Source organism: Bactrocera latifrons, unplaced genomic scaffold (genome assembly GCF_001853355.1).
Source record: "Bactrocera latifrons isolate USDA-ARS-PBARC rearing strain unplaced genomic scaffold, ASM185335v1 scaffold_53, whole genome shotgun sequence".
NCBI lineage: Eukaryota > Metazoa > Arthropoda > Insecta > Diptera > Tephritidae > Bactrocera > Bactrocera latifrons.
Window position 1 is genome coordinate 1569144 of NW_017537190.1, and position 22653 is coordinate 1591796.

The 22653-nt window shown below is 36.7% G+C and overlaps 1 protein-coding gene across 1 annotated transcript in view; it reads left to right on the forward strand.

The window, feature by feature from the left end:
* Nucleotides 1-6306: 6306 nt before the first annotated feature.
* Nucleotides 6307-22653, forward strand: part of LOC108974095 — a gene marked incomplete at its 3' end in the record, with an annotated part of 76905 nt that continues 60558 nt past the window's right edge. The window contains exons 1-5 of the mRNA XM_018941728.1: nt 6307-6489; nt 6550-6807; nt 6876-7092; nt 7723-7852; nt 21336-22058. Of these exons, the coding sequence (XP_018797273.1) occupies nt 6425-6489; nt 6550-6807; nt 6876-7092; nt 7723-7852; nt 21336-22058 (1393 nt within the window). The remainder of the gene's footprint in view (nt 6490-6549; nt 6808-6875; nt 7093-7722; nt 7853-21335; nt 22059-22653) is intronic.

Below are 22653 nucleotides of genomic sequence, written 5' to 3' on the forward strand. Positions count from 1 at the left end.
ATGTTTAGAAATAAATATTTGTCGCAATTCAAGAGTATGAAAAAAGATATTAATTTTTTTAAATTTTGAAAAAGAAAATTTTAAATAATGAAAAAATTATTTGTAAAAAATCTTTTTTTTCACATTCTCGAATTTCGGTAAATATTTGTTTTTGAAAATTTAACGAAATTAAATCTTTTTTTACATTTAAAGAATGTTTTTTATACGGAATTTTGGAATTAAAAAAATTTTATATTTTAAAGGAATATATTTTTCAAATTCTCGAATTTCCGTAAATATTTGTTTTTTAAAATTTAAAGGAATTACAAAAATTAAAAATTTTTTTTTCGCATTCTTAAATTTCGGTTAATTTTTTTTTCAAAATTTAAAAAAATTTTTTAATTATTTTTTCACATTCTCAAATTTCGGTAAATATTTGCTTTTGAAAATTAAAAGTACTTAAAAAAATTTATAAAATTTAAAAAATATTTTTACGCGTTTTTGAATTTTGGTAATTAAAGAAATTTGAAACAATGTTTAAAAACATTTTTTCAGCTTTTCACTAAAGCTTTCGCGCAACATAACTTGGTTTTGCCAGCAAAACAAACAAGCGCTTAGCACACTTGTTGACGCATGCGCTGGCGTTTCCATACCCCCAAACACACACTTTAATACACATAGTTTTTGGTGTGCGTGCGTGTGCAGGATTTTCCTAGTTTATTGGTTTTTTTCTTCACTAAAAATGTATTTTTTTGTTTTTACAAAACATTCTAATTTAATTTAGCAATGATTTAAGGTTTAGGTTGTATTAATTATAATTATTACGTTTATCTTCTTCTTAATTTAAGCCAAGTTTTATAACTTCCTTTGTAAATAATTGTGCATGCAATTTTCCAAAATGTAAGCCTCTAGGTAAAAAGCAATAAAGGAAAAAAAATGTGAAGAAGGCATTATTGTAATACACTAAAGCGAAAACAATAACAACAATAGAAATAAAAAACAAAAAATCAGAAATAATATAACAACAACAACAACGAATTAGTCGAAATATAGCTTATTTCTCTACTTACTGTTGCACGCACTCTCTTCTAAGCATGCTATCACACGCTCTCTTTTATGCGCGCTATCACGCACTCGCTCTAAATCACTCTTTGACTAACTTTCTCTCACACTCGCTTACTAACTCACTCTCTTCAACACTACCATCGCTAATTATTTGGTCGAATTTCCGTCCACATACTCATATGTAACCTTCGTCGGCACTCGTGCCGTCCGAACGATCCGCTTGCTTAATCTCTTTATGAAACGAACTTCGAAATTAGACTTTTGCACCACTTTCCAATTCTCCATAAATATTTATTTTTATTTTTCCCGAGTCTCTTCGCTATCATTATCTAACACAAAAGGACTGTGATTATATTAATTTCCTTGAATTTTTTTGTAAACAAGAAAAGAAATATGTAATGAAATTATGTAATAAATACTTAATTACTGTTATTGGTTTTTGAATTCTTTGGCGCCTCATATACATACATATGTTTGTATACAAAGAATGTATTCATGTTTGCATAGCATATGATTACATGGCAATACTATACAAATACATTTTTAAATACCTATGTAATTAAATAAAATTTCATATATATAGAAATATATATGTATATGTATGTATAGTTTATCTTGTATGTTTGTATGTGAAAGTCAAATAAAATAATTTAAAATAAAAATTTAATAATTTAAAATGATTAAGAGCATCTCTTTATTTCATTGAGTCCCTTAGATTTCTAAGACGGGTACATAGGAGGCGTTCCAGTGTCTCATTCATGTCCACTTCCCTGCCCTTACTTCCCTTGGGAGTGGTCAGAAACGGTTCTTTTACATATGGCTCAAACAGCTGACGACTTCCGATCTTAACCCAAGTATTCTCTAAGTAATCATCCGTTTGAAGGCGAGCTAAAGTGAGAAGACCAACCATCCCTCCCCAGGGTTGTGTGCTGGGTTTGGGACCCGCCTACTAATGAAAATAAAAAAAAGAAATGCAAATGAACTAAGGATTACGATTTGAAGGCATGCACCTGGAATATCCGGTCCCTTTATTGGGTAGGTGCCTCTACCCAGCAGGTTAATATCCACATTAGAGTAAATGCTCACATCACCGCTGTGCGACTTCTTAAATCTATTGCTGGAGTGAATAACTCGAGCTGCAGAGCTGAATTGTGAAGGCCACCACGTGACTGTTGATAGTCATAACTTCGAAATCGTAGATTTCTGTGGATTCCTTATGATTCGAAACCAAGAGATGTTGAGCGAGAGGAAATTATCTACGACTTCGAAGTTATGACTTTCAACAGTCACATGGAAGCCAGTCTGAAGAAGCAGAACCAACGGCGGATTCCCATGTGGTCGCTTTGAAGTGGTTTATCGTACGATTACCAATGCTAAAACTCTTCTTACGTTTGATACAGATCCTCATCGAGCAAAGCCTCCAATTCACCGGCCTCGAAGATTTTTGGCATTCATTAACGTGGAGGATCGTTAGTATCGACATCGTCGTCTTTGAAGCCACGAAACCAATCTCGGCAGGTTGTTAGAGCAGCATCTCTGTAAACTTTTTGGAGTTCCGGGTGTACTTCATTAGCCGATTTCTTTGACTGAAAGATGAAAATCAACACTTTCCGCAGTAGCCGATTTGGCAAAAAAATGTGATCGAGAGAGGTCTTAGTTATACAGTTCTAGATAGAAGATTTCATTTGCATTCCAATTACTTTTATACTCGGACTGATAACTTAGCTCCAGTCCTTTAATATCGATTTACTTTCTGGACTTGTACTTCGTGGTATAATTTTCGTTACTACGACTATAACATGATTTGTCTTCCGTTTCAGCGATGATTCCAATTATTGGATCCGTTGAAGACCAAAACGCTGTCATAAGTTGATTTTCTTGTTAGCAAGTATGACGTGCTTATTCAGATATGTACATATATTGGATTGTTTAGATCTTAAAATTCTAGCTGAAGTGTTTGACTCATGAGAAACTAGGAGTGTAGGGTAATGGAGTTCAATTACTTGAAGTCTGAGCTACCACGTATCCACTTGACCTACACTCTGAAAGCATGATCTACATGCAAGGTTTGTCTTTCCACTATTGCATAAATCTTGCGAAATCTTCCTGCTTACTGATCAAATTGGTATATGAAAGGTGAAGTCTAAAAATCTCGAGGCTTAGGTTTAACTAACATGGGACATAGTCAATGAAAAATATATTTGAAACATTTGAATGAAACATATTTGAAACATATTTTTCTAGTGCATTCTTTAGAATTATTTGTGAAAAAAATCCTACAAATATTGTTATGATTGCAGGTAACCTTCAATACTTTGAGTAAATTCAACAATATCAATTTTATCATTTCAGAATATAGATTACAATACATACATAAGTATATTACTTACTTATATATGTATGTATATAAGTTTGGATGAAACGTTTATATTTGTCACATACTTAAATCAACAAAATAAAGATTTATATTCCACAAACGTTCATAGAGAGACAAATCGTGAGTAGAATGTGCAATAGCTCTGAGAAAATGATTTTAAATAATGATGGTATCGGAAAATTGTGATTATATTCACACTTTGCTTAACAGTACATAAAGATGCCGTAACAATACTGATTGAATAACGTTATGAATAGCATCTCAAGTGTAGCAACAAGCTCATTCTACCAATATACTTCATGTCTACATATATAATATTATACATATATCATACATACAGTGTCTACCAATAGAGATATCCTGAATTTGACAGCTTGTGGCGGCATTGTTTGTTTAATGACAAAAGAGTAAAATGTTGTCAGTGTGTTCAGTACGATTTACCATTTCATCATGTCCAATGTCACTTTTGTAAAACGCTTGGAAATTGTCCAAAATTATTATCATGTCCTCCGACGGCTGCTGTAAGAGCTTTTTGAGCAAAACATGGTCGTCGAAAATGATTATAATCTCTACGATAGTGCGCCACCTTCTCTTTAAAGAAAAGTGCTGAAAATACGAATCATTCGTTTCTTCTTTGTTCTGCACAGTGTCGTCTCTATCCGACGAGAATTTGGCGAATTTTTTTAGATCTGGCTCTGCATCCGTATAAGATTGTGTTGGCACAAGGACTGAATATGACTTTAAAAGCGGTTACAATCAAAAGCGAGCGCTATAACACGCTGCTGATAGACTCATCTCCCGGATTTTGCCCAGAATAAACCATTAAAGTTAAGCCTCTTTGACGGCTCCAGGCTGCCTAAACTCCAAACAAAAATTTTTATTCTATAAAGTTTTTATTTCAGAAATTGAACCAAAATAATTATAAATAATTATCATAAATAGACATATTTGAAAGTAATTACACCGCTGAATAATAATTGCACTCCCAATAATTGGCGTATGATTACTTCACGAATAGAAACAAGTGATTGATTTTGAATGCTATCTACAAACGTATGGATGTACTACGTATTATAAACACTTTTGTATAATATTTCTGAATATAGTACTTCAACAGATCATTGTTTGCTAAATAAGGTTGATTATGCAACTATCGCCTACTTACAATGATATTATTGTAATAAGAAAACATAAAAAATAAACTGCAATACCAACATACCAACATTTATTAGTTATAAAAAGATATAGTTTTAAGAACAAACAAGTTATATGTGTTAAGAAGCATTAATTGAATATTTAATTTCGAGACCAACACATTTTTTATATGCCTATTTACTGGGCAGTATTCTACATAGGTTAAGTTAAGTTAATCTGTTAGTCTAATAACACATTTATAGACCTTTGGGATACCAGATGATACGGGCACCTAATCCCCTTAGGATAGGTCCATGAGGAGGTTTTTTGGTATGCCTGCGCTCGACGATAATTTCAACAGACTCTGTGGTCTCACTAACGATGCCTCCTTCGATGTTTCATACTGGATGGTATGAAGTATAGATTTTTAACAGGTTAAATTGTATTAAATTGAAGATGCACTGCTTTGACATGAAATAATATTAGTTTAAAATAAATATTGATAATATAACCACAATTATATAATTTATTCTGTACTACATAGCTTTTAATTGTAGATCTCACTGATTATCTTTTATTCTGTAAAACATCTTTCAACGTTCTAAGAACCTCTGAAATGGATTATAAATTTACTAAGTGCCTGTAAATAAAATTTTTATATTTATCAAGTATTACTCACATTAATCTTGGGTGGTAACACTTTCTGTTGCTGTGGTTGGAGTGGTTATCTAGTCCCTGCTTGGGTTATAATCTTCAAAATAGTTATCATTGAAATCTTCTACTGGGAGACCCAGCAAACAAGCTGCTTCAACGGTGCCGGATTGTAATTCGTTTGGCATGCAAGAAGCCTTTTACAGTAATTCCACGCTGGAGCTTTTCATACTTCTACGATGCGGCTTAGTTTCAAGCAGACCACTACAGTGTTAATTTTAACGTAAACATCTAAGCAGAAACTCCTCGGAAGGGAGTTCATTGTGTTCCTTAAGCGGTAGCATGTAGGCCTCAGTATGTACAAAAATGTTTGACGGTCCCATAAGAAGGCATGCAGTTATTGAATGAAAAGCACTGTTTTGACACTTCAGAAACTTCTTCGTCTGTGTCCAGGTGAGCATATCGGTAGTTGATCATCTGCATTTTGCGAACTACGCTACTTTTTCCCTTGTCCAGGTGCAGCCGGCTACCGGCTTGAGTGTTTTGTTTCGGTTCTGTACTTGGCAATTGTTCCAGTCATATGCGGAGTGAAACAACACAGACTATCAAGTTTTCACTTTCTCTTTGGAGACGACGTAAGTATACCGCGGAATGCAAACAATATTGTATTTATTTTACAATGAATCAGACATATCCTATTTGTGTTGTTTTCTTTTTTCAATCAGCTGTTGTTTTTTATGCATTTCATTACTCTTTCTTTCCAATCAGCTGTTGTGAAAATCCTGCAACTCCAAAATTCCTCAAAATATTCCCAAAGTTGGTTTAATAAAGCGCCAAATATATTATGTCTGCGAAACCATAATAATATCAAGCAATTTTATTGCTAATTATACCACAATATATTAAATAAAGTGAATTTTTGCTTGATATATACGCAGAATAAAAATTATTACCACGTTTTCGCACATTTTTTTATAGCTTGTTATATTTAGCAGCAAATTAACTTAACTCGGCATCACTACGAACCACCGGATCAAAGCGAAAGTTGTTTAAAAATACGAAAAGGTGTGCAACAATTATCAGATTACTCACTAAATATTTCTGTGTAATTTTGTGTAAATTTGCAAAATAATTTATGTACAGCGTGGAGAAATGCTTAAATAGTTACTAAACACTTAAATTTGCAGCTATTGTTCGTATTAATAGCAAAATATTAATATGGACAAATCTATTTTGAATCAGTTCACTTCCTATGTTGAGCAGCTACGCAATACGGAATGCAGGTGAGTTTCATGCAATAAAATGTACTTGTCAACAATTTAACCAGCTTAATATCATTTTAGTCAAAAAGAGAAGATAACGTACTTCCAACATATTGCCGAGTGCATTATGTCGCCGGGGCTGGCGGGTCACATAAATTATGCCACCCACATAAATACGGCGACAACTGTGTTGCTGCTGTTTTGTGAAGATCTGGATCCTGTGGTGCGCATGAATGCGGAGGAAAATCTGAATCGCATATTTCGTGCGTTGGAAAAAACACGTGTCAGTCGCATACTAATGGATTTGTACGGCGAAATAAAACGCAATGGCAACCAACGGTTTGTGCATTTCTTATCACCATAAAATTAAATAAGCTTATTGTCGTTTTTGCTTGTTTGTATTTCAGTTCGTTGCGCATCTGTTTGAACTTATTTGCCTACTATTCCCCGCAAATAAGAGAACGCAATATTAAATGGTATGCTGTACGTTTATTGCCTTGCTTGCAAACCATAGCGCAACGTAAGGAGACACAGCTTTGCGAAACGTTATGTGAATTTGTGAAAAATTTTGGAAAATATTTGCAAATGGGGCTGACGGACAGTGAATCCTGTAAGCTGTTTGAGGTATGCTTAACTAAAATTTAAGTGATGGATAAAAAATTTCTCTACATTTGGATTTGTACAAAACACTTCGCTGTCACACGCTAAAGTTGACCAACTTTCCATTTGGATGATATCTAACAATACTTGATAGTTGGAAATACTTTTGTGAAATCGAAAAATGCTTTTGAATTGATATTCCTTCGTCCGATAAAAATTCGGTTTCACTCTAGTTACGTCAAATTTTTGAAAAGAGGGTTATGTTAACTGAAGAATTTTGCGGAGTGGGGCGTAAAGAGACAAAAACCCTCCTCACGGTAATAAAAAACTGCTCGGTTGTGACCTGTTGATGGCTTGCAACGTTATTTTCACAAAATGTTTACTCCTTCCTCCGCTGCCTTTCACGGTGGTACTTCAGACAGCAAACAAAACGCAAACAATTAGAAAAACCCAAAAAATAAATCTCGTTATGTACATTCCACTTAGTTACTATAGATGAGCGCGGCTGTTTTGGCGACATATTTTCACCCTTCACACACGTAGAGCATCTTCTATAATTGCATTTGACTCTTCGCATTTTTTCGCACAGCTTTGCTACTTCGATTCGAGTATTTTACTTTTTTTAATTGTTGTTTTTTTCTCTTTGTTTTGTAGTCTTCCATGGCAAATATTGGCGTCGAGTGCGCGGTGAAACGTCGCTGCTCTGCGCAAAATTGCATCAGTCTAATTGAAAATTCGCGCAATAAGAGTTTGATGGCCAAACATGGACTAAGCAAGGCATTTGGTAAGTGTTAGTGGTACTCACACATATACACCCACACACATAAGTTTAAATAACATATGGAGCTGTTTTATTTTTTTAAAATTTGAATTAAAACGTTTTAAGCCAGACAAATTTTTTTTTGTTGGTATTCCCCTAGTGGGGTAAACCAAAAAAATATGTACTACTGTGATCAGATTGAAAGGTGAATTTTGTCCATTTCATCTGCTTCAAAGTAATAACCTCCCGCTGCAATACATTCATGCCAACGAATTTTCCAGTCATCATAACACTTGGAAAAATCCTACGCTTACATTAACATCTTAAAGAAGTGTTGATTAAACTTATACACTTTTTTGCTTCTCCACAAATGGAAGCAAAACCAAACGTTTCTTGTTATAAAAAACAATTTCGTCTTGATACGGTTGCTGTTGTTGCTAGAACTCCAAAGTATTATAATTTAGAGAAATGCTGCCGAATTGACAATTCTTAGGCCGATAAAAATTCTGGTCCGTTCCGGTTACTTAGTCCCGACTGTCGTGGGAACGAAGTATTGGTTATAGCAAAAAATGTCAGAACTTGTCTTAATATATATATTTTACCAATTATATACACATTTTTGCTTTTATGGTGTAAAAATATTTAGCACACCGACCTAAGCAAAGGTATATCTATACTAATATTATAAAGACGAAAGATTTGTTTGTTCGTTTGATTAACCCATTAACGAACACACCGAAACCACGCATGTCAATTAACTTTAGTTGATATTTATTATGTCTTAAGTAGTATAATATAAACTTTATTAAAGAAAAAGGAGAAAAAATGCTAATAAAGAAAAAAAAAAACATTTATTTCCGTAAAATTTCGGAAAATTTCCTACATTTGTAATTGCATGACCTACTTAGTTTTTAAAAATAACGTAAATTTAAAAATTGGTTTACGTAGTTTTAGAAATCATGCCAACAACAGCTGTACACAAGCGTGTACGCCGGGCAGTAATGGGTTAAATTGCATAGGCTTCGAAAGTGCTTAACTTATACAATATGATAATGCGTTCACCGTTGGGAAGTAACACCATTTTTGGTGAACGTAGTTTATATTACTTTTCGATTCGAAAACAATTGAAAAGTCGCTTCTCATAAAATGAAATGTAGCGCAGCTCACTTTTTCTTTCACTCTAAAATCATTTTGAAAAATGGTTCGTTTGTCGTCGTATCTCATTATTCACAATGCCACACTATAGACAGGCAAGACATTTTGAGTTCAGCCTTTATAAAGAAGTTTTTATACCTGCTCCATAAGTTCAGAATGCTCTGAACATCAGACACTAGATCACCACTTTGGGATCTACAAGAAGAATTCCTAGAATTTTCTAGCATGTTATTGTTGTTGTTCTAACGGTTATCTAATCTCTGTTAGGATGGTAAGGATAATCTAGGTAGCATCCAGGTGACCATATTGGTGGTGCGGCGTAGTTGAGAACCAACTGGTTGTTTAATAAAAATCGTGCCCTCATGACACTAACCACCTCTTTGGTCCATCCTCACTGAACTTCACTCCTTCACACTTCGATGACAGCTGATTTTGCACTTTTCTCCAGAAAACCAAAAACAACAACAGTATACGAATAGCTGTAGTTGTTTGGTGAGACCCGAGTAACTTTATAAATTTTTTTAGATTAGACGTAAGATATGAGTCTCCTTAAAATATTCAGCTCCTATAACTGTAGTCTCCATTCCGTCTCTTTCTGCTACCGTTAGACGACGTCGATTTTAGCCTCTAAGTTCGATCATACACAGTTTTAAGTAATTGCTAAAAAATTTATGTTATTTGAATGAAAATCTTAAATTGTGCGGAAATACATTAGAGTTTATATTTTTATTTAGAATTAATGGATTGAAAATAATAAATATTTACGCGCATACAATTTCTTAATTACACAACAACACTTCGCGAATATGTTTTTTCGATTTTGCGAAGTGATTTTGATACTATTTTTGCGACTTTAGGAAAAAACTGTCTTTATAAAAATATTTGTGTACATTTGCATTTATTTATTTTTATTTCAAATGACAAACGAATTTTTGAGCTACAAATATAATCCATTACTTAATGAAAATATGCGTTAAGCCGGCGCACTCAAACTCATATGGAATTTTCGTTAATAAAATTAGCATTTAATCTTTGAGAAATCCGAAAAAATACCGTTAAATAATTTTGCTTCATTTTTTTTTGTGTAAATTAGTTATGATTGTTTGTGTGTAAATATGTAGTTTTTGTGATTTTTTCTAACTTCCGCCGCATTAGTGTGAAAGCACATGCATAATACAGTGGCGTGAAAAAATAAAACTACGATTGCATTAAAATGCATAATTTAAGTGTTTCATATATACATATGTATGTATGTGTATGTGTACAGCAATTATGATATTAAAAACCGATTATGCTCTTCTTTATATGCTTTCGCTTTTACATGCGTACGCATTTTCTAACAAGCGCCAATAAAAAATGGTGTTGATTTCAAAAGCGAAATATACAAATAAATAAAAACAAAAAAAATGTTTACTTCGGTTGCATCGAAAATATAACACCCTTCACAGGTACATTTCCTAAGGCATAAAAGATAGTTGTTTTGATTTTCATAGGCTGTTGTTGTTGTTGTTGTAACGGGTACCTAATCCCCGTTACGATGATAAAGATTAGATATGGTAAGTTGACATCGACGTCATTAAAAGGTAGGCCCAAAAAACGTGCTGTTTCGGCGGGATCGGACCAAAAGGAGAAGGATGCCAGAAGTGTATGATTAGCAGAACATGCAAAGAGGTGGCCAGTGTCATACTGAGACATATATTAGATTTATCGATGTCTATTCTGGATAAGTAGGAGTTTAACCTGCTACAATATCCAGAACGAAGCTGCGCAAGAGCTCTTCGTCTGCAATAGATGATGGTTTGACTCTAAGTACGCCATTCACTGAGAGAGAGAGTCGGTGCAGATGTTGATGGCTCCACTGTGAATGGCGGTCGGTGGTTGTCGGAAGTTAGTTGCGTCCGAAGTCTCGTCGGCGTATTGCGTTGATGCCGTCCACGTAGTTGATGAATGACCTCTTGATGCGCCTAGCAGGCGGTTTCACGCCAAGCAGGTGGTTGCAGGGATGATTTCTGCGAAAGCACCCCATCAGGAACTGCTTGGAGAGGAGTTCGTTGTGCTCCTTAACTGGGTGGATACGAACCTCACTATGCAGGTGTTCGATGGTAGACATCAAGAGTCGTAGTTCAAAGTGCAGTGTTCTTGTCAAGTTTGGGGCTTACTCGTCAGCGATTCACTGCATCCAGCCGTAGTTAAGGACTGGCCGGCCGATTGCCTTGTAAGTTACCAAGAAAGTTTTTTTGGCCTTTCCCCATGTACTGCCGGCTAGCGACTTGAGGATTTTCTTGCGGCTGTCACAGCTGTCAAATGTCATACCTAAAATTTTAGGATTATCAGTCGGAATAAATAAAGTCGCTGTGGATTTAGTGGGCGAGAGTTTAATTCTTCTCACTACCGGGAATAGCAAGACTTCACGTGGAGAGAGCAGAGTTATCGGACGATAGGACTCCACTTTGCTTGCGGGTTTCCCAGGTTTCCAGACATCGGTTATTTGAAGAGAGGTCAGCGACAGGTTGAGGACCTTGGTGAGGCTTGTTTGCTTTAGCATCATAATATTAATTCCATCAGGACCCATGGATTTGGACGATTTTGCCTTGTTGATGACACTCTGAACCGCGTCATCGGTGAAATTAAGTGGTGCGAAATTTTTCAGCATTTTGGGCAGCCGTCGGGTAACACATCGTTTGGTTTTGTCTACCGAAGGGTGCAGTGTAAATTGCCGGCTAAAGTAGTTCACGCAATTCCAATGAACTGAATTTCAACTCGGTCCACATGTTTCTTCCGATTATACAAAGTCTTGACAGTAGTCCAAAGCTTACTCATACCGGTTAAAGCGCTTCAAGTGCTCTATCCATTTTGTACGGTTGTATTGGTTTACCATTTGCCGAATCTCCGAATTGAGATCTTTTACTCGGGGATCTAAGGGATCGGCATGACGTAAGGTGTCGCGCTCGTAGGCTAAAACAGCTGCTTCGGCTGGGAAATTAGGGCGGGTTTGCACGATTCTTCCAGCCGGGACGAAGCGTGCGGCATTGACGTTCGCCAACGATTACGTCCGAAGTAATGGGTAAAGCGTTGAAGGTACTCTTGGTAAATTCTGTGAAGCCGACTTAGTGAAAGTTGGTGAAGGTGCGTTTGTAAACCCAAATAAAGTCGGGAGGTTTCTCGATCGAGCTTATGTAGGCAGATGGTTGCTAGGCTATGCAATGGTAATATCGGGCGAGCTAGTACAGGTGACCATAATTCTGGTGGGGGCTTCGTTATTCATTATGCAGAATGGAGAATCGTCTATCTGCGCCGGTTTGGCCAATTTGTATGTTAGCTATATATAATACTATAGCGGTCCGATCTAAACAATTGTACCGCAGCCCTGGAAAAAAAATCCATGTCAAGTCTCGTGGAGATAGCTCGTCAAATAAAAAAGTTTTCCATGCAAAGGTTTCATTTTGATCGATCATTTTGTACGACAGCTATATGCTATACTGATCCGACATCGGCGATTCCAACACATGAGTAACTCCTAGGAGGAAAATGGAGACTTTGCGCACTTCTCAGATGGATATCTCAAAATCACTTTTCATTTCACAGAGTCTAGGACATTTCCTTCGCTCCACAAACTTCGTCTCCAACTTAATATACACTGTTCAGGGTATAAAAATACAAATAAAAGCGAATATCAATTATTTGATTCACACAAAAACAAAAAAAAAAATGCTCTAAAAAAGTTCCACGAAAAAAATTGCCAAAATTGTGCGCATTAAAAAAATCTGTGGGAAAAATCGCGGAAAATCTCTTTGGCGTTGCAACCACAAACTGAACATGGAAATCGCGCTTAATTTGCATTAATAATGCATAACGGGATTTAAGTAAATATGCGTGTGCACGTATGTGTGTTTAGTGCATAGCTTTGCAATTAACACCGTGATATTTGATATGTTACAACAATAAAAGCAACAGCAACAGCAGCAGCAGCATAAAGCTTGCAGCTATGCCACGCTTGTTTGAATGTACGCCAATGAGTGCGTGCGTATTGGCATAAAAAATTGAGTTAGGGCATTAAGGTTGCACGGATATGCGAGTTTTTCAACAAACACTGCGGCTTATTGCCCGTCAGTGCTTCCCCCGCAACGCAACACAAGCCTTACCTGCCCCACTGCGCGCTTGGGGCATGCGCTGGCGCTGTGTTGGTGTGGCCAGCGTACGGAAAATCGCTATTAAAAATCAATCGCATTGCATATCGAATGCACAACAGCCATTTGCGCTGGCAAACAATTGCAATTTAGCATGAAAAATGTATGCATTACACGGTTTGTTGTTGGGCCGATGTAGCCGCCTTTGTTGCATAGTTAACGGTGGTCACACATTTGTTGCAAAAATTTCAATAGACAACCGTCGGACAGACATTCGGTAAACCGATAACCACGAAACACACACACACGTGCATACACATACATTTACACATTCAATTTCATTTGCCCCGGAAGCGCAGTGTAATTCTGCAACCTTTGGTCCAGGTGTGCTGGCATGCGGCCGCTTGCAAACGAATTTCCGTCTCTTCAATAATTAATTATTTTCACTCTTAGTTGCATAGTGTTGAGTTATTGATGGTCCAACATCTATGTATTCATGCTAAGTACAGTGTTACTTCGATAATTAAATCAGTCGCCAAAGTTTTAGGTTGTTTGTTTGAAACGCCGATTGTATGAAAGTGGAAAAGACGTTGACTTTGGTTACTTAGGAGACATCACAGCTACTAGCAAATAAAAAAGTTCTTCATACATTGATTCTATTTTGATCGTTCAGTTTGTATGGCAGCTATAAGCTATAGGAGTCCGATCGGAACAAGATCTTCGGACATTATAGCCTTAAACAATAATCTTTGCCAAATGTCTTCAGAATATCTCGTCGAATGAAAAATTTTTCCATACAAAAATATATTTTGATCGTTCAGTTTGTATGAGAGCTATATGCTATAGTCATACGCCCGAAACCATTTATTCGGAAATTGCAACACTGCCTTAGCCAAATTTCTTGAAGTTATCTCGTCAAATGAAAAATTTTTCCATACAAAAATATATTTTGATCGTTCACTTTGTATCACAGCTATATGCTATAGTCATCTGATATCGGCGGCTCCGATAAAAGCTCAGATACTTTAGGAGTAAAGCACGTATGCAAAATTTCAGATCAATATCTCTTAAACTGAGGACTAGACAGACGCACTTGGCTCAGCCGACTTAGTTTCTTAATATGCTGTAAATACAAAATGATCCATGGCGAGGTTCCATATTTGTTTATAGAAAAAACACAGAAACTTACAAATTTTCTCTTTGAAATGTTGGCCGCAGCAAAGTCTCAGATGGTTCATCCATTGACTCTAATTTTCGATGACGAATTCCAGCATTTCTACTAGTAGCTGGCGAATGACATGCCTCATGTTTTTCTCAAGGCCTGAATCGAAGCGGGATTGTTCGCATAGAATTTCGACTTTACGTATCCATACAGAAAAAAACTTTAACGGTGTCATATCAAACGATCTTGGTGGCCAATCGACGGGTCCAAAACGTGTAATTATCTGCTCATCGAAATACTTTCTCAAGAGATCCGTAACTTGTGGGAAGTGGCGTCGTTTTGTTGATATCAAATGACGCCGAGATCACATGCTTCAATTTCAGGCATCAAATCGGCGGTTATCATAGCGCGTTAACGGTCGACATTTTTGTTTTCATTGCCATAATTTTTGAAGAAATATTGACCGATTTTTCTACCGGCCAAAAACCGTTTTTTTCTCGTTGAAAAAACCACTCATAAAACTCTTCAGGTAGCTCTTCGTCAAAAATGCGACAATTTTGTTTGGTTACATACTCATTGAGCCAGAAATGAGCCTCATCACTGAACAAAATTTGGCTCCAAAACGTCGGATTTTGTTGGAACTCTTCAAGAGCCCATAGAGCGAAGCAATGTCGCTTGGGAAGGTCGAGTGGCTTCAGTTCTGGTACCAGCTGTATTTTGTACGCTTTCAATTTAAGATCTCTTCCCAAAATGCGTCAAGTCGTTCCATATGTGAGTCCGAGTACTTGCGAAAGGCGCCGAATCGACTCTCCACGGTCTTCGTGTACACTATCAGCTCTGTTTGCTATATTTTTTTTTACTGTGTGCTGGACGTGGACTATTCGGTCGAATATTATACAATAATGAATGCTGGGTCTCGAGATGGGTGATGGTGTTGCGAATTGTACGTTCAGTAGGCAGATTTTATTGATCATGAGTTGAGCCGAACACATTTTTTTACAGAACAGAACACATTTTACAGAAGTTTTTCCATGATGAAATGCCATACAATACTGAAAAAATAACATGACAGCTTTACAGGACTCACGCTTGATCTGTAAAAAAAGACTATTAAAAAAGTACATCTACATTTTTTGCAATATTCGTGTTTTTGATATCTAAGTACGATCTCATCAGTTAAAGCAACTAATCATGTTTTAAGTTCCTTTAAGTTCCTTTAAAAAGGGGTTTACTGTACGGTGTAACTCAGTACTAATCAGATAGACGCTGTTTATATTTTGAAAACAATTCTATAGCATTCAGTTCTCTGAATTTTGAAATTTACGTGAAACTGCAGAAGATTCAGGTTTCTTTGAACATATACTTTTCTGGGAAATATAACTGTAACTCAGTTCATGAAATACCTTAATTCTGCTGTCATTGTTTTTGTAACGTGTAGCAGGACTGCGTACTCAATAGTGTCCGAGTCTGTACGTTCAATAGTTTAGGGGTCCATCGCGGACAAACAACGTGACACGTGATTTTTATATTAGGTTGTCAAAAAAGTCTTGCGGTATTTTCGCTAGTTGGCTCTGAGAGCGCGTGGTTCTAGTTTTCATCACATCGGATCATGTTATACCTTTTTGGAAAGCTCATTTCACGCGCTAACACGTGTTTGTCGTTGATTGTCGTTTCTTTTAAGTCGTTCGTGAGTTATAGCGTCGCAAACATGAGCAAAATAAAGAAAATACGGCATATTTTACAGTACTACTACGATAAAGGCAAAAATCCATCTCAAACCGCCAATAAAATTTGTGCAGTTTATGGACCCGATACAGTTTCCATTTCCACCACACAGCGATGGTTTCAACGTTTTCGTTCTGGTGTAGAGGAGGTCGAAGATGTGCCACGCTCCGGAAGGCCTGTCGTCGAAAATTGCGATAAATCGCTGAATTGGTCGAAAGAGACCGGCATAGTAGCAGCCGTAGCATCGGTCAAGAAACCGTTATAAAAAAAAAAAAAAAAAAAAAAAAATGGAATCACCTTCATTGCCCTCAACGAATTTTAATTTTTTCGGTTCCAGTTCATTTTTGAAACGCCGTTCGCTAGATTATCGGATAGTTTCGACGTCATATTCATAAACTTACAACATGTCACTAGTAACTATGTTTTTGAATAATAAAGGAATCTCAGCTATGTTGTCAGTCATCGCTTTTGTGACCTCTCTTCGACGTTATTATTAAAAAAGACTCAGGTGGTTTGGTCTAGAATTTACAAACTCCATACCTAAAACATTAACTAAAATGTGTTGAGATTCTCTGCGCCCAGCACGGTGATTTTTAAGCACTGTTTATTTTATATTTTTCTATTGTCAATAGACGACTCGCATGAGGTAAGCTATCCCTGACTTCATGACCTTCGCCGGATATCGTCTCTTCGAACTTTTAACTAATTTCAAATCACTAAAAGTATATTCGCTTTATTGGTGGTTATCGAAATTCTTATAAATTTTGTGTTTTTTTTTTCGTCTTGAAGGAGGAGATATCAAAGACTTCATAGCGTAATTGTATAGCCAAAATTATCGTGCCAGCAGTATTTTACTTTAAAATTCGCACCAAACTCACACTGTCTGAGAATGCCTCTCCTTTCCCTCGATAATTTTGCTGAGCTTCAATTGACCTTTTTATAAAGCCAACACTGACTTTAAGCAGATACCGCATTTTATTGTTGCTTGTGAACTCAGCCACAACCACACTCTCTAGCAACAAAAGCAACTGTAAAAGGGGAACTAATTGAGTAATGAAGTTACATGCGTACCGATTTACATTTCCTACATCTATTTATATACATACTTGCACTCATATGGCGAGGCGTTCTATGCAAAGACAGTGTCAATGTAAACTCGTACTCAGTGGAAATTTCAAGGAGAGTTTCCTAAGAAGAGAATATGAGTCGCCAAACCCGCTACCCTCTAAGTTCCGTGCGTTCGTTTGTTACTGATACAAAGGAGAAGAGTAATACCATCGCCTTGGCACTCGAAGGCCTTCACAGCCAGTCTTTCAACATCGTTCAACACTCTCTACAGCACCCTCATCGGGTATCTACACTGTGCTCGGCTGCACTGCCTCACCCGCAGCTAGCTCACATGCTGCGTATAAATATTACATTAAAACTTTTCTCAACAAGATAAATTTAATTGGCGGCAATTTGTTGCAAACATTTTCCGCTTACAACAAAAACAAGCACTGAAAAAGCATGAACTTTCTTTGCAAGCCTTACTCTCACTTATGCACATAAATACTCATCCTTCGTGTCTCACTTTCACCACTTTGCCATCTTGTCTATGAGATGCTATATAGTTGCTTGTTTGCTTTTGTTGCTGTCAAAGCTTCAAATATGAAATACATATTTTTGCTCGCTTGCATAAAATACCCAAATATTCCCAGCACTGTAAGTTGTAGAGGGCCTTGTAAGCGAGAGTCAACTCTGCGAGGCAAATGACAGAAACAACAACTCGAGCGTTGACATGCAGCGTTGCAGAATCAAAGCTTGACATGGCAACAATGGCAGAGTCTCGGCATTGCAACAGATTTTCTATCCAAATAAAAGGAAAGTTTGAAAGTCATCAGCTCGCTTTCTAAAATTAGTTTATTTGTAAATATGTACACGAGAGAACTAAAGACAGTCAGAAAAGCATACATACGAGTTCGTATCATAGCATCATACATACATATGTATATAGTATATGTATATCATAAGAATGATGGGATAAATCTGTAAATATTTGAAAAAACTTTCCTTTTTTCCAAAAAATTCGAAATTCCCTACTTTTTTGTTTAAGAAAAAAACACAGCAACTTCAAATTTAATGTAGAATGTTTATTGTCATTCGAAAGAACATTCGTTGGCATTTATTTTTTGAAGATTGTCTCTTTTAAATAGTGGCCGCGGTTACTTCTCAGAAAATCCATCCCTTGAGTCCGATTTTCAGTGACTCGTTCAAGCATTTCGACTGGTAACTGTCGAAGGACACGCGTGATGTTGACTTAAATTTTTACTCATTTCCACAGGAAACAGTCTAACAGTGTGATATCAAACGATCTCGTTGGCTAATCGACCAGCCCAAAACGTGAAACTACTGATATTTTTAATATTGTTCTGAACAAAGATCGAACCCAGGTCCTGCGTCACGGGGCCGTCAATATATACCTCACCTGATAGTTAGAGTTTAAGTGGCTAATTAAAATATTTTTAAGATTGTGTTCCCCAACAAATCGTTTGCTTTAATGGTTTTACTTTTTCTAGGCATGGTCTCAAAGTTCGATATATTACTTATAGATAAGATGTTGTGATACTCATTCGGTTTGTGGGTTCTAATTTTATGAATTTATATGCACAGAATCTGCAGGAACTCAGCAGTTTTTAAACCTTCTTATTGTAATTCCTATTAGGGGCTATAGTCTAGATTTGCTTACTAATTAAAGTGATATCTGGTTCTTCACGGAAATGTTTAGTCGTATGAGAGGTTCAACTCTTCAACCACAACGGATTTAAAAAAAAAAAAAAAGTGACTATAGATGTTCGTTTGAAAACTTGATTGAAATTGAACCAATCGTGGAGGTATTTTTAAAATTACGAAATATGTTTCTGCGCCTTTGCTTCGAGACAGAATTAAAAAGTAATGCTTTAAAGCAATTCTTTGCCATTTTGTATGTTATACATACTCTGAACGTTTGATATACGAGCGTAATTGTATAGTTTACAGTTAGTTAAAATATTCATCTTGGCTAAAAAATGGAATTAAATCAGGAACATTTTCGCGCCATTATTTTTTTTAAAACTTTTGAACGTTGACTAACGCAGTAACACTTCACCGAGCTTCATCAAGGACCAGTGTTTATGGATGGTATGGTGAATCTAATCGAGGTCATAAATCAATCCATTTTAGCGAAGGTCGTCCAAAATTAGATCTTGTTCCGGAAAGTATTGATGTGAACGCAAACTGGTATTGTAAGATCCTCTTGTGACCTATTGTGTGATTGAGACAATCATAGGCCTTGGGATTAGGCACTAGCACACATTCAATATTGCATTAACATTTGATTGTAGAATTCTTTTTACGTGCGATCCTACATAATTTGAATGCTCAGAAAAGGCTCGTTCGAGGGAAATGTCTGTGTTAACCTGACAGACGATGAATCATGGATTTTTACGAACCAGCCTGAAAGTAAACAGCAGTCGACTGTATGGGTGTTTCAAGATAAGCCGCATCTAACATAAATTGTTCAACTATGAAGCACTTCCGAGCAAATGGTTGCCTATTTTTTCGGAACTGAATATGTCGCACCGATACGCAACGCAACTGTAAATTCTGAGCTGTTCATAACCATTTGTTTGCCAGTTGTCTTTCAAGGAATAAGGAAAACCAACCTCCAGAGTTGGATCAATTAATTACATTGCCTTGAGAATTGGACCAAACGTATGGAAGAATCTATAGATCTTAATAGAGAATACAAGAGTAACCTACATAGTTTATCTCTCTGAATGATGTTCTTGGAGCTCTCATGAGTATTATTATTATTGGGTTTTAACTGTAAACTTATATTGAATCCATAACTCTCCCATATTGAGATATACAGTAAGTGTAAAGAAAACCCAAAGTAATCGAATGTATTGCTGCCGAGTTCGTAAGGTCGCCTGGAATCTGACAAGCTTTCGTTTCTGACGAGACTATGTAAACGGAACAAATTGACATACATAAGCTTGATCTAAGGGAGTGAAAAGTTTTGGTTTTTAAACTACAAAAGGTCGAGGTATTTCGACCATGATTAATTTTTCGTTTGTTGGATTTAAGGCTATCAAAGCTCTGTCTTACTTCAATAAGATTTTTGTGACGCGCCATTAACTCTTTGGCATTTTAAGTTCAGGAGGCTTTGTCGGTTTTGAAATAATAAATATTGTGTGTTGACTAAGCTTCACATTTTAGTTGATTGTTGGATAGTTTTGATCAATCTTAATTGAGTCGCTTTAAGAAAGGGTTAAAACTACTACAATATCCAGAACTACAATAAAGTTCTAATCAAGAGTTTTAAGGGATTTGCAAGGCATTTGTGGTGTGATTTATAGCTGACCCATAGCATTTTAATCTAGATAATAATACCGTTATAGCTTCCGGTTACAAAATCCAGAATGGCTTGTCATAAGGTGGGGAGATTCTACGTTGTCGTAGTACTTTGACTCTACTCACGGTAAGATATTGATTAAAAGTGTTAATGGTTGTTTCTAAATACATTATTCTTTGATGTTGTTATAATTGAATCGAGCCCTAATTATTCTATCCTATTAAGTTTGCCAATAAGTTTGCAAGACTCAAAGGAAATGTCGCAGACCCAACAAAGTTTTTATATGCTATGTCCGTTAGTTCTTGACATATCGATCTGAAATTTTGCACAAGTTATTTTCGCTCCAGGAAGCTTATCATTTGTATGTATCACCGATATCGGAGCATTATAGCATATAGCTGTCATACAAACTGATTGATAAAAATGAAGTTTTTGTATATAAAACTATTTTACTTGACGAGATATCTTCATGAAATTTGGCATATATTATTTTAAAAGACAGCGCTACAATTTCTGAATAATTTCAAATTTCAGATCGGAACACTACATTATATATCTACCATACAAATTGATCGATCCAAATCAAGTCTTTGTATAGAAAGCTTTTTTATTAGACGAGATATTTTCATGAAATTTAGCATAGATTATTGTCCAAGGCAACGCTACATTCTCCGAATATATTATTCAGATTGGAGCACTATATCATATAGCTGTCATACAAACTAACCGATCAAAATCCAATTTAACGCCTTTTTATACCCTTCTGTTAACTAAGTTAACGTTTTTTCCTGAATTTTGTTAATAAAATCATTTTCATTTACTCCTCATATGTGCCACTCGCACATAAACCTCCTGTACGATTTCAAGCATTCTTCATGGCAATTTTTAACCTTAAATGATAAATATTTGCACATGAAAATATCTTAATTTCCAACTCGTTTCCACTTTGCTCTTCTTCAACAGAATTTCTACTTGTCGACCAGCAACAACACAACGTGGTCGGTGTGCTCGGCTTCCTGCGCTTGCTGCTGCCATTAATCATACATGGATTCAGCACTGATTGTTTGGACGATTGCGATGATGGCCACAGCACACAAGCAGCACACGCCGGAGTCAATAAAGGCAAGGCACACAACACACGACCGACACCGACGATGACGACGACGACGACGACGACGACGAAGACAGGCGCCGGAGCAGGCGGTGCGCACACAACACAAGCCACTACAACAATGACAACAACAACTGCAAAGCCAATCAACACTGAGTGCAGGCAAATTATTGAAATTTTCGATTATTGTTTGCATTTGTTGAACATCAGCAGTGCTTCTCAGCATTCCATCATAAATGCCGCACTTGAGGTCATCAATGCAGTGCTGCAGGCACTCGATGCTGCTGCTGCTGCTGCTGGCAACAACAATAGCCACCAAGGTAACGACAATGGCAACAACAATGATATTTTAAAATGTTTGCAAGCAGCATTGTGTAATCAACAATTGCAACATGCCGAGTATCTGCGGCGAAGGAAATCATTAAAGAATCAAATATTCCAATTGAGAAATTACGAGGCGGCTGCCGCAGCAACGATGGTGGTGCCGACACCTGCGTGGCAGCAGCAGCGGCGTGGCGTTGCAGACGATTTCCATGAATTGACTGGAAAAGACGTTGATGACAGCGAAGGTGAAGGTAAGTCAAGTCAAGTGAAGTGATGATGATGATGATGATGCATTTGCTTTGCTCTGCTTTGATTGGTGGGTGGGTGGTTGGCTGGGTTGGTGAGTGTGGTTGATGTATTGGTGCTGGATAATATTGGTGTTGGGTGTTGTTGGTGGCTTGTCACATGCAGCATTTAAATTAGGAATGCAAAATATCGCAAATATACAATTGAGCGCAGCCATAATAATAACGGCAAAAACGCATAAAAAAGCAATCACATGCAATTGTTGCTGCCGCGCGCCAGTTGATCAGCAGCAACAATTACTTCTCTTGGCCTCTGGCAGCGGCGTCGCTGGTGACACGTTCTCGCAAATAGCATTGCTGTTGTTGGCTTGATAGCCTTGCACCGCAATGCATTTGTGCCGTCGAGTCGCCGCTGTTGATTTGATGATGTTGACTCGCTGGTGCCGGTGCTGCTACTGCTACTAATAATGCAAATAACGGCAAATCTACTGTACTTTAATTCGACTTATTTACCTCTTCGCTTCAATCATACACTTCACAATCATCGCTTGCTTGTTTGTGTGCGCTCGTTTGCCAAGGACGAGTGGCTTGGTTCATGCTT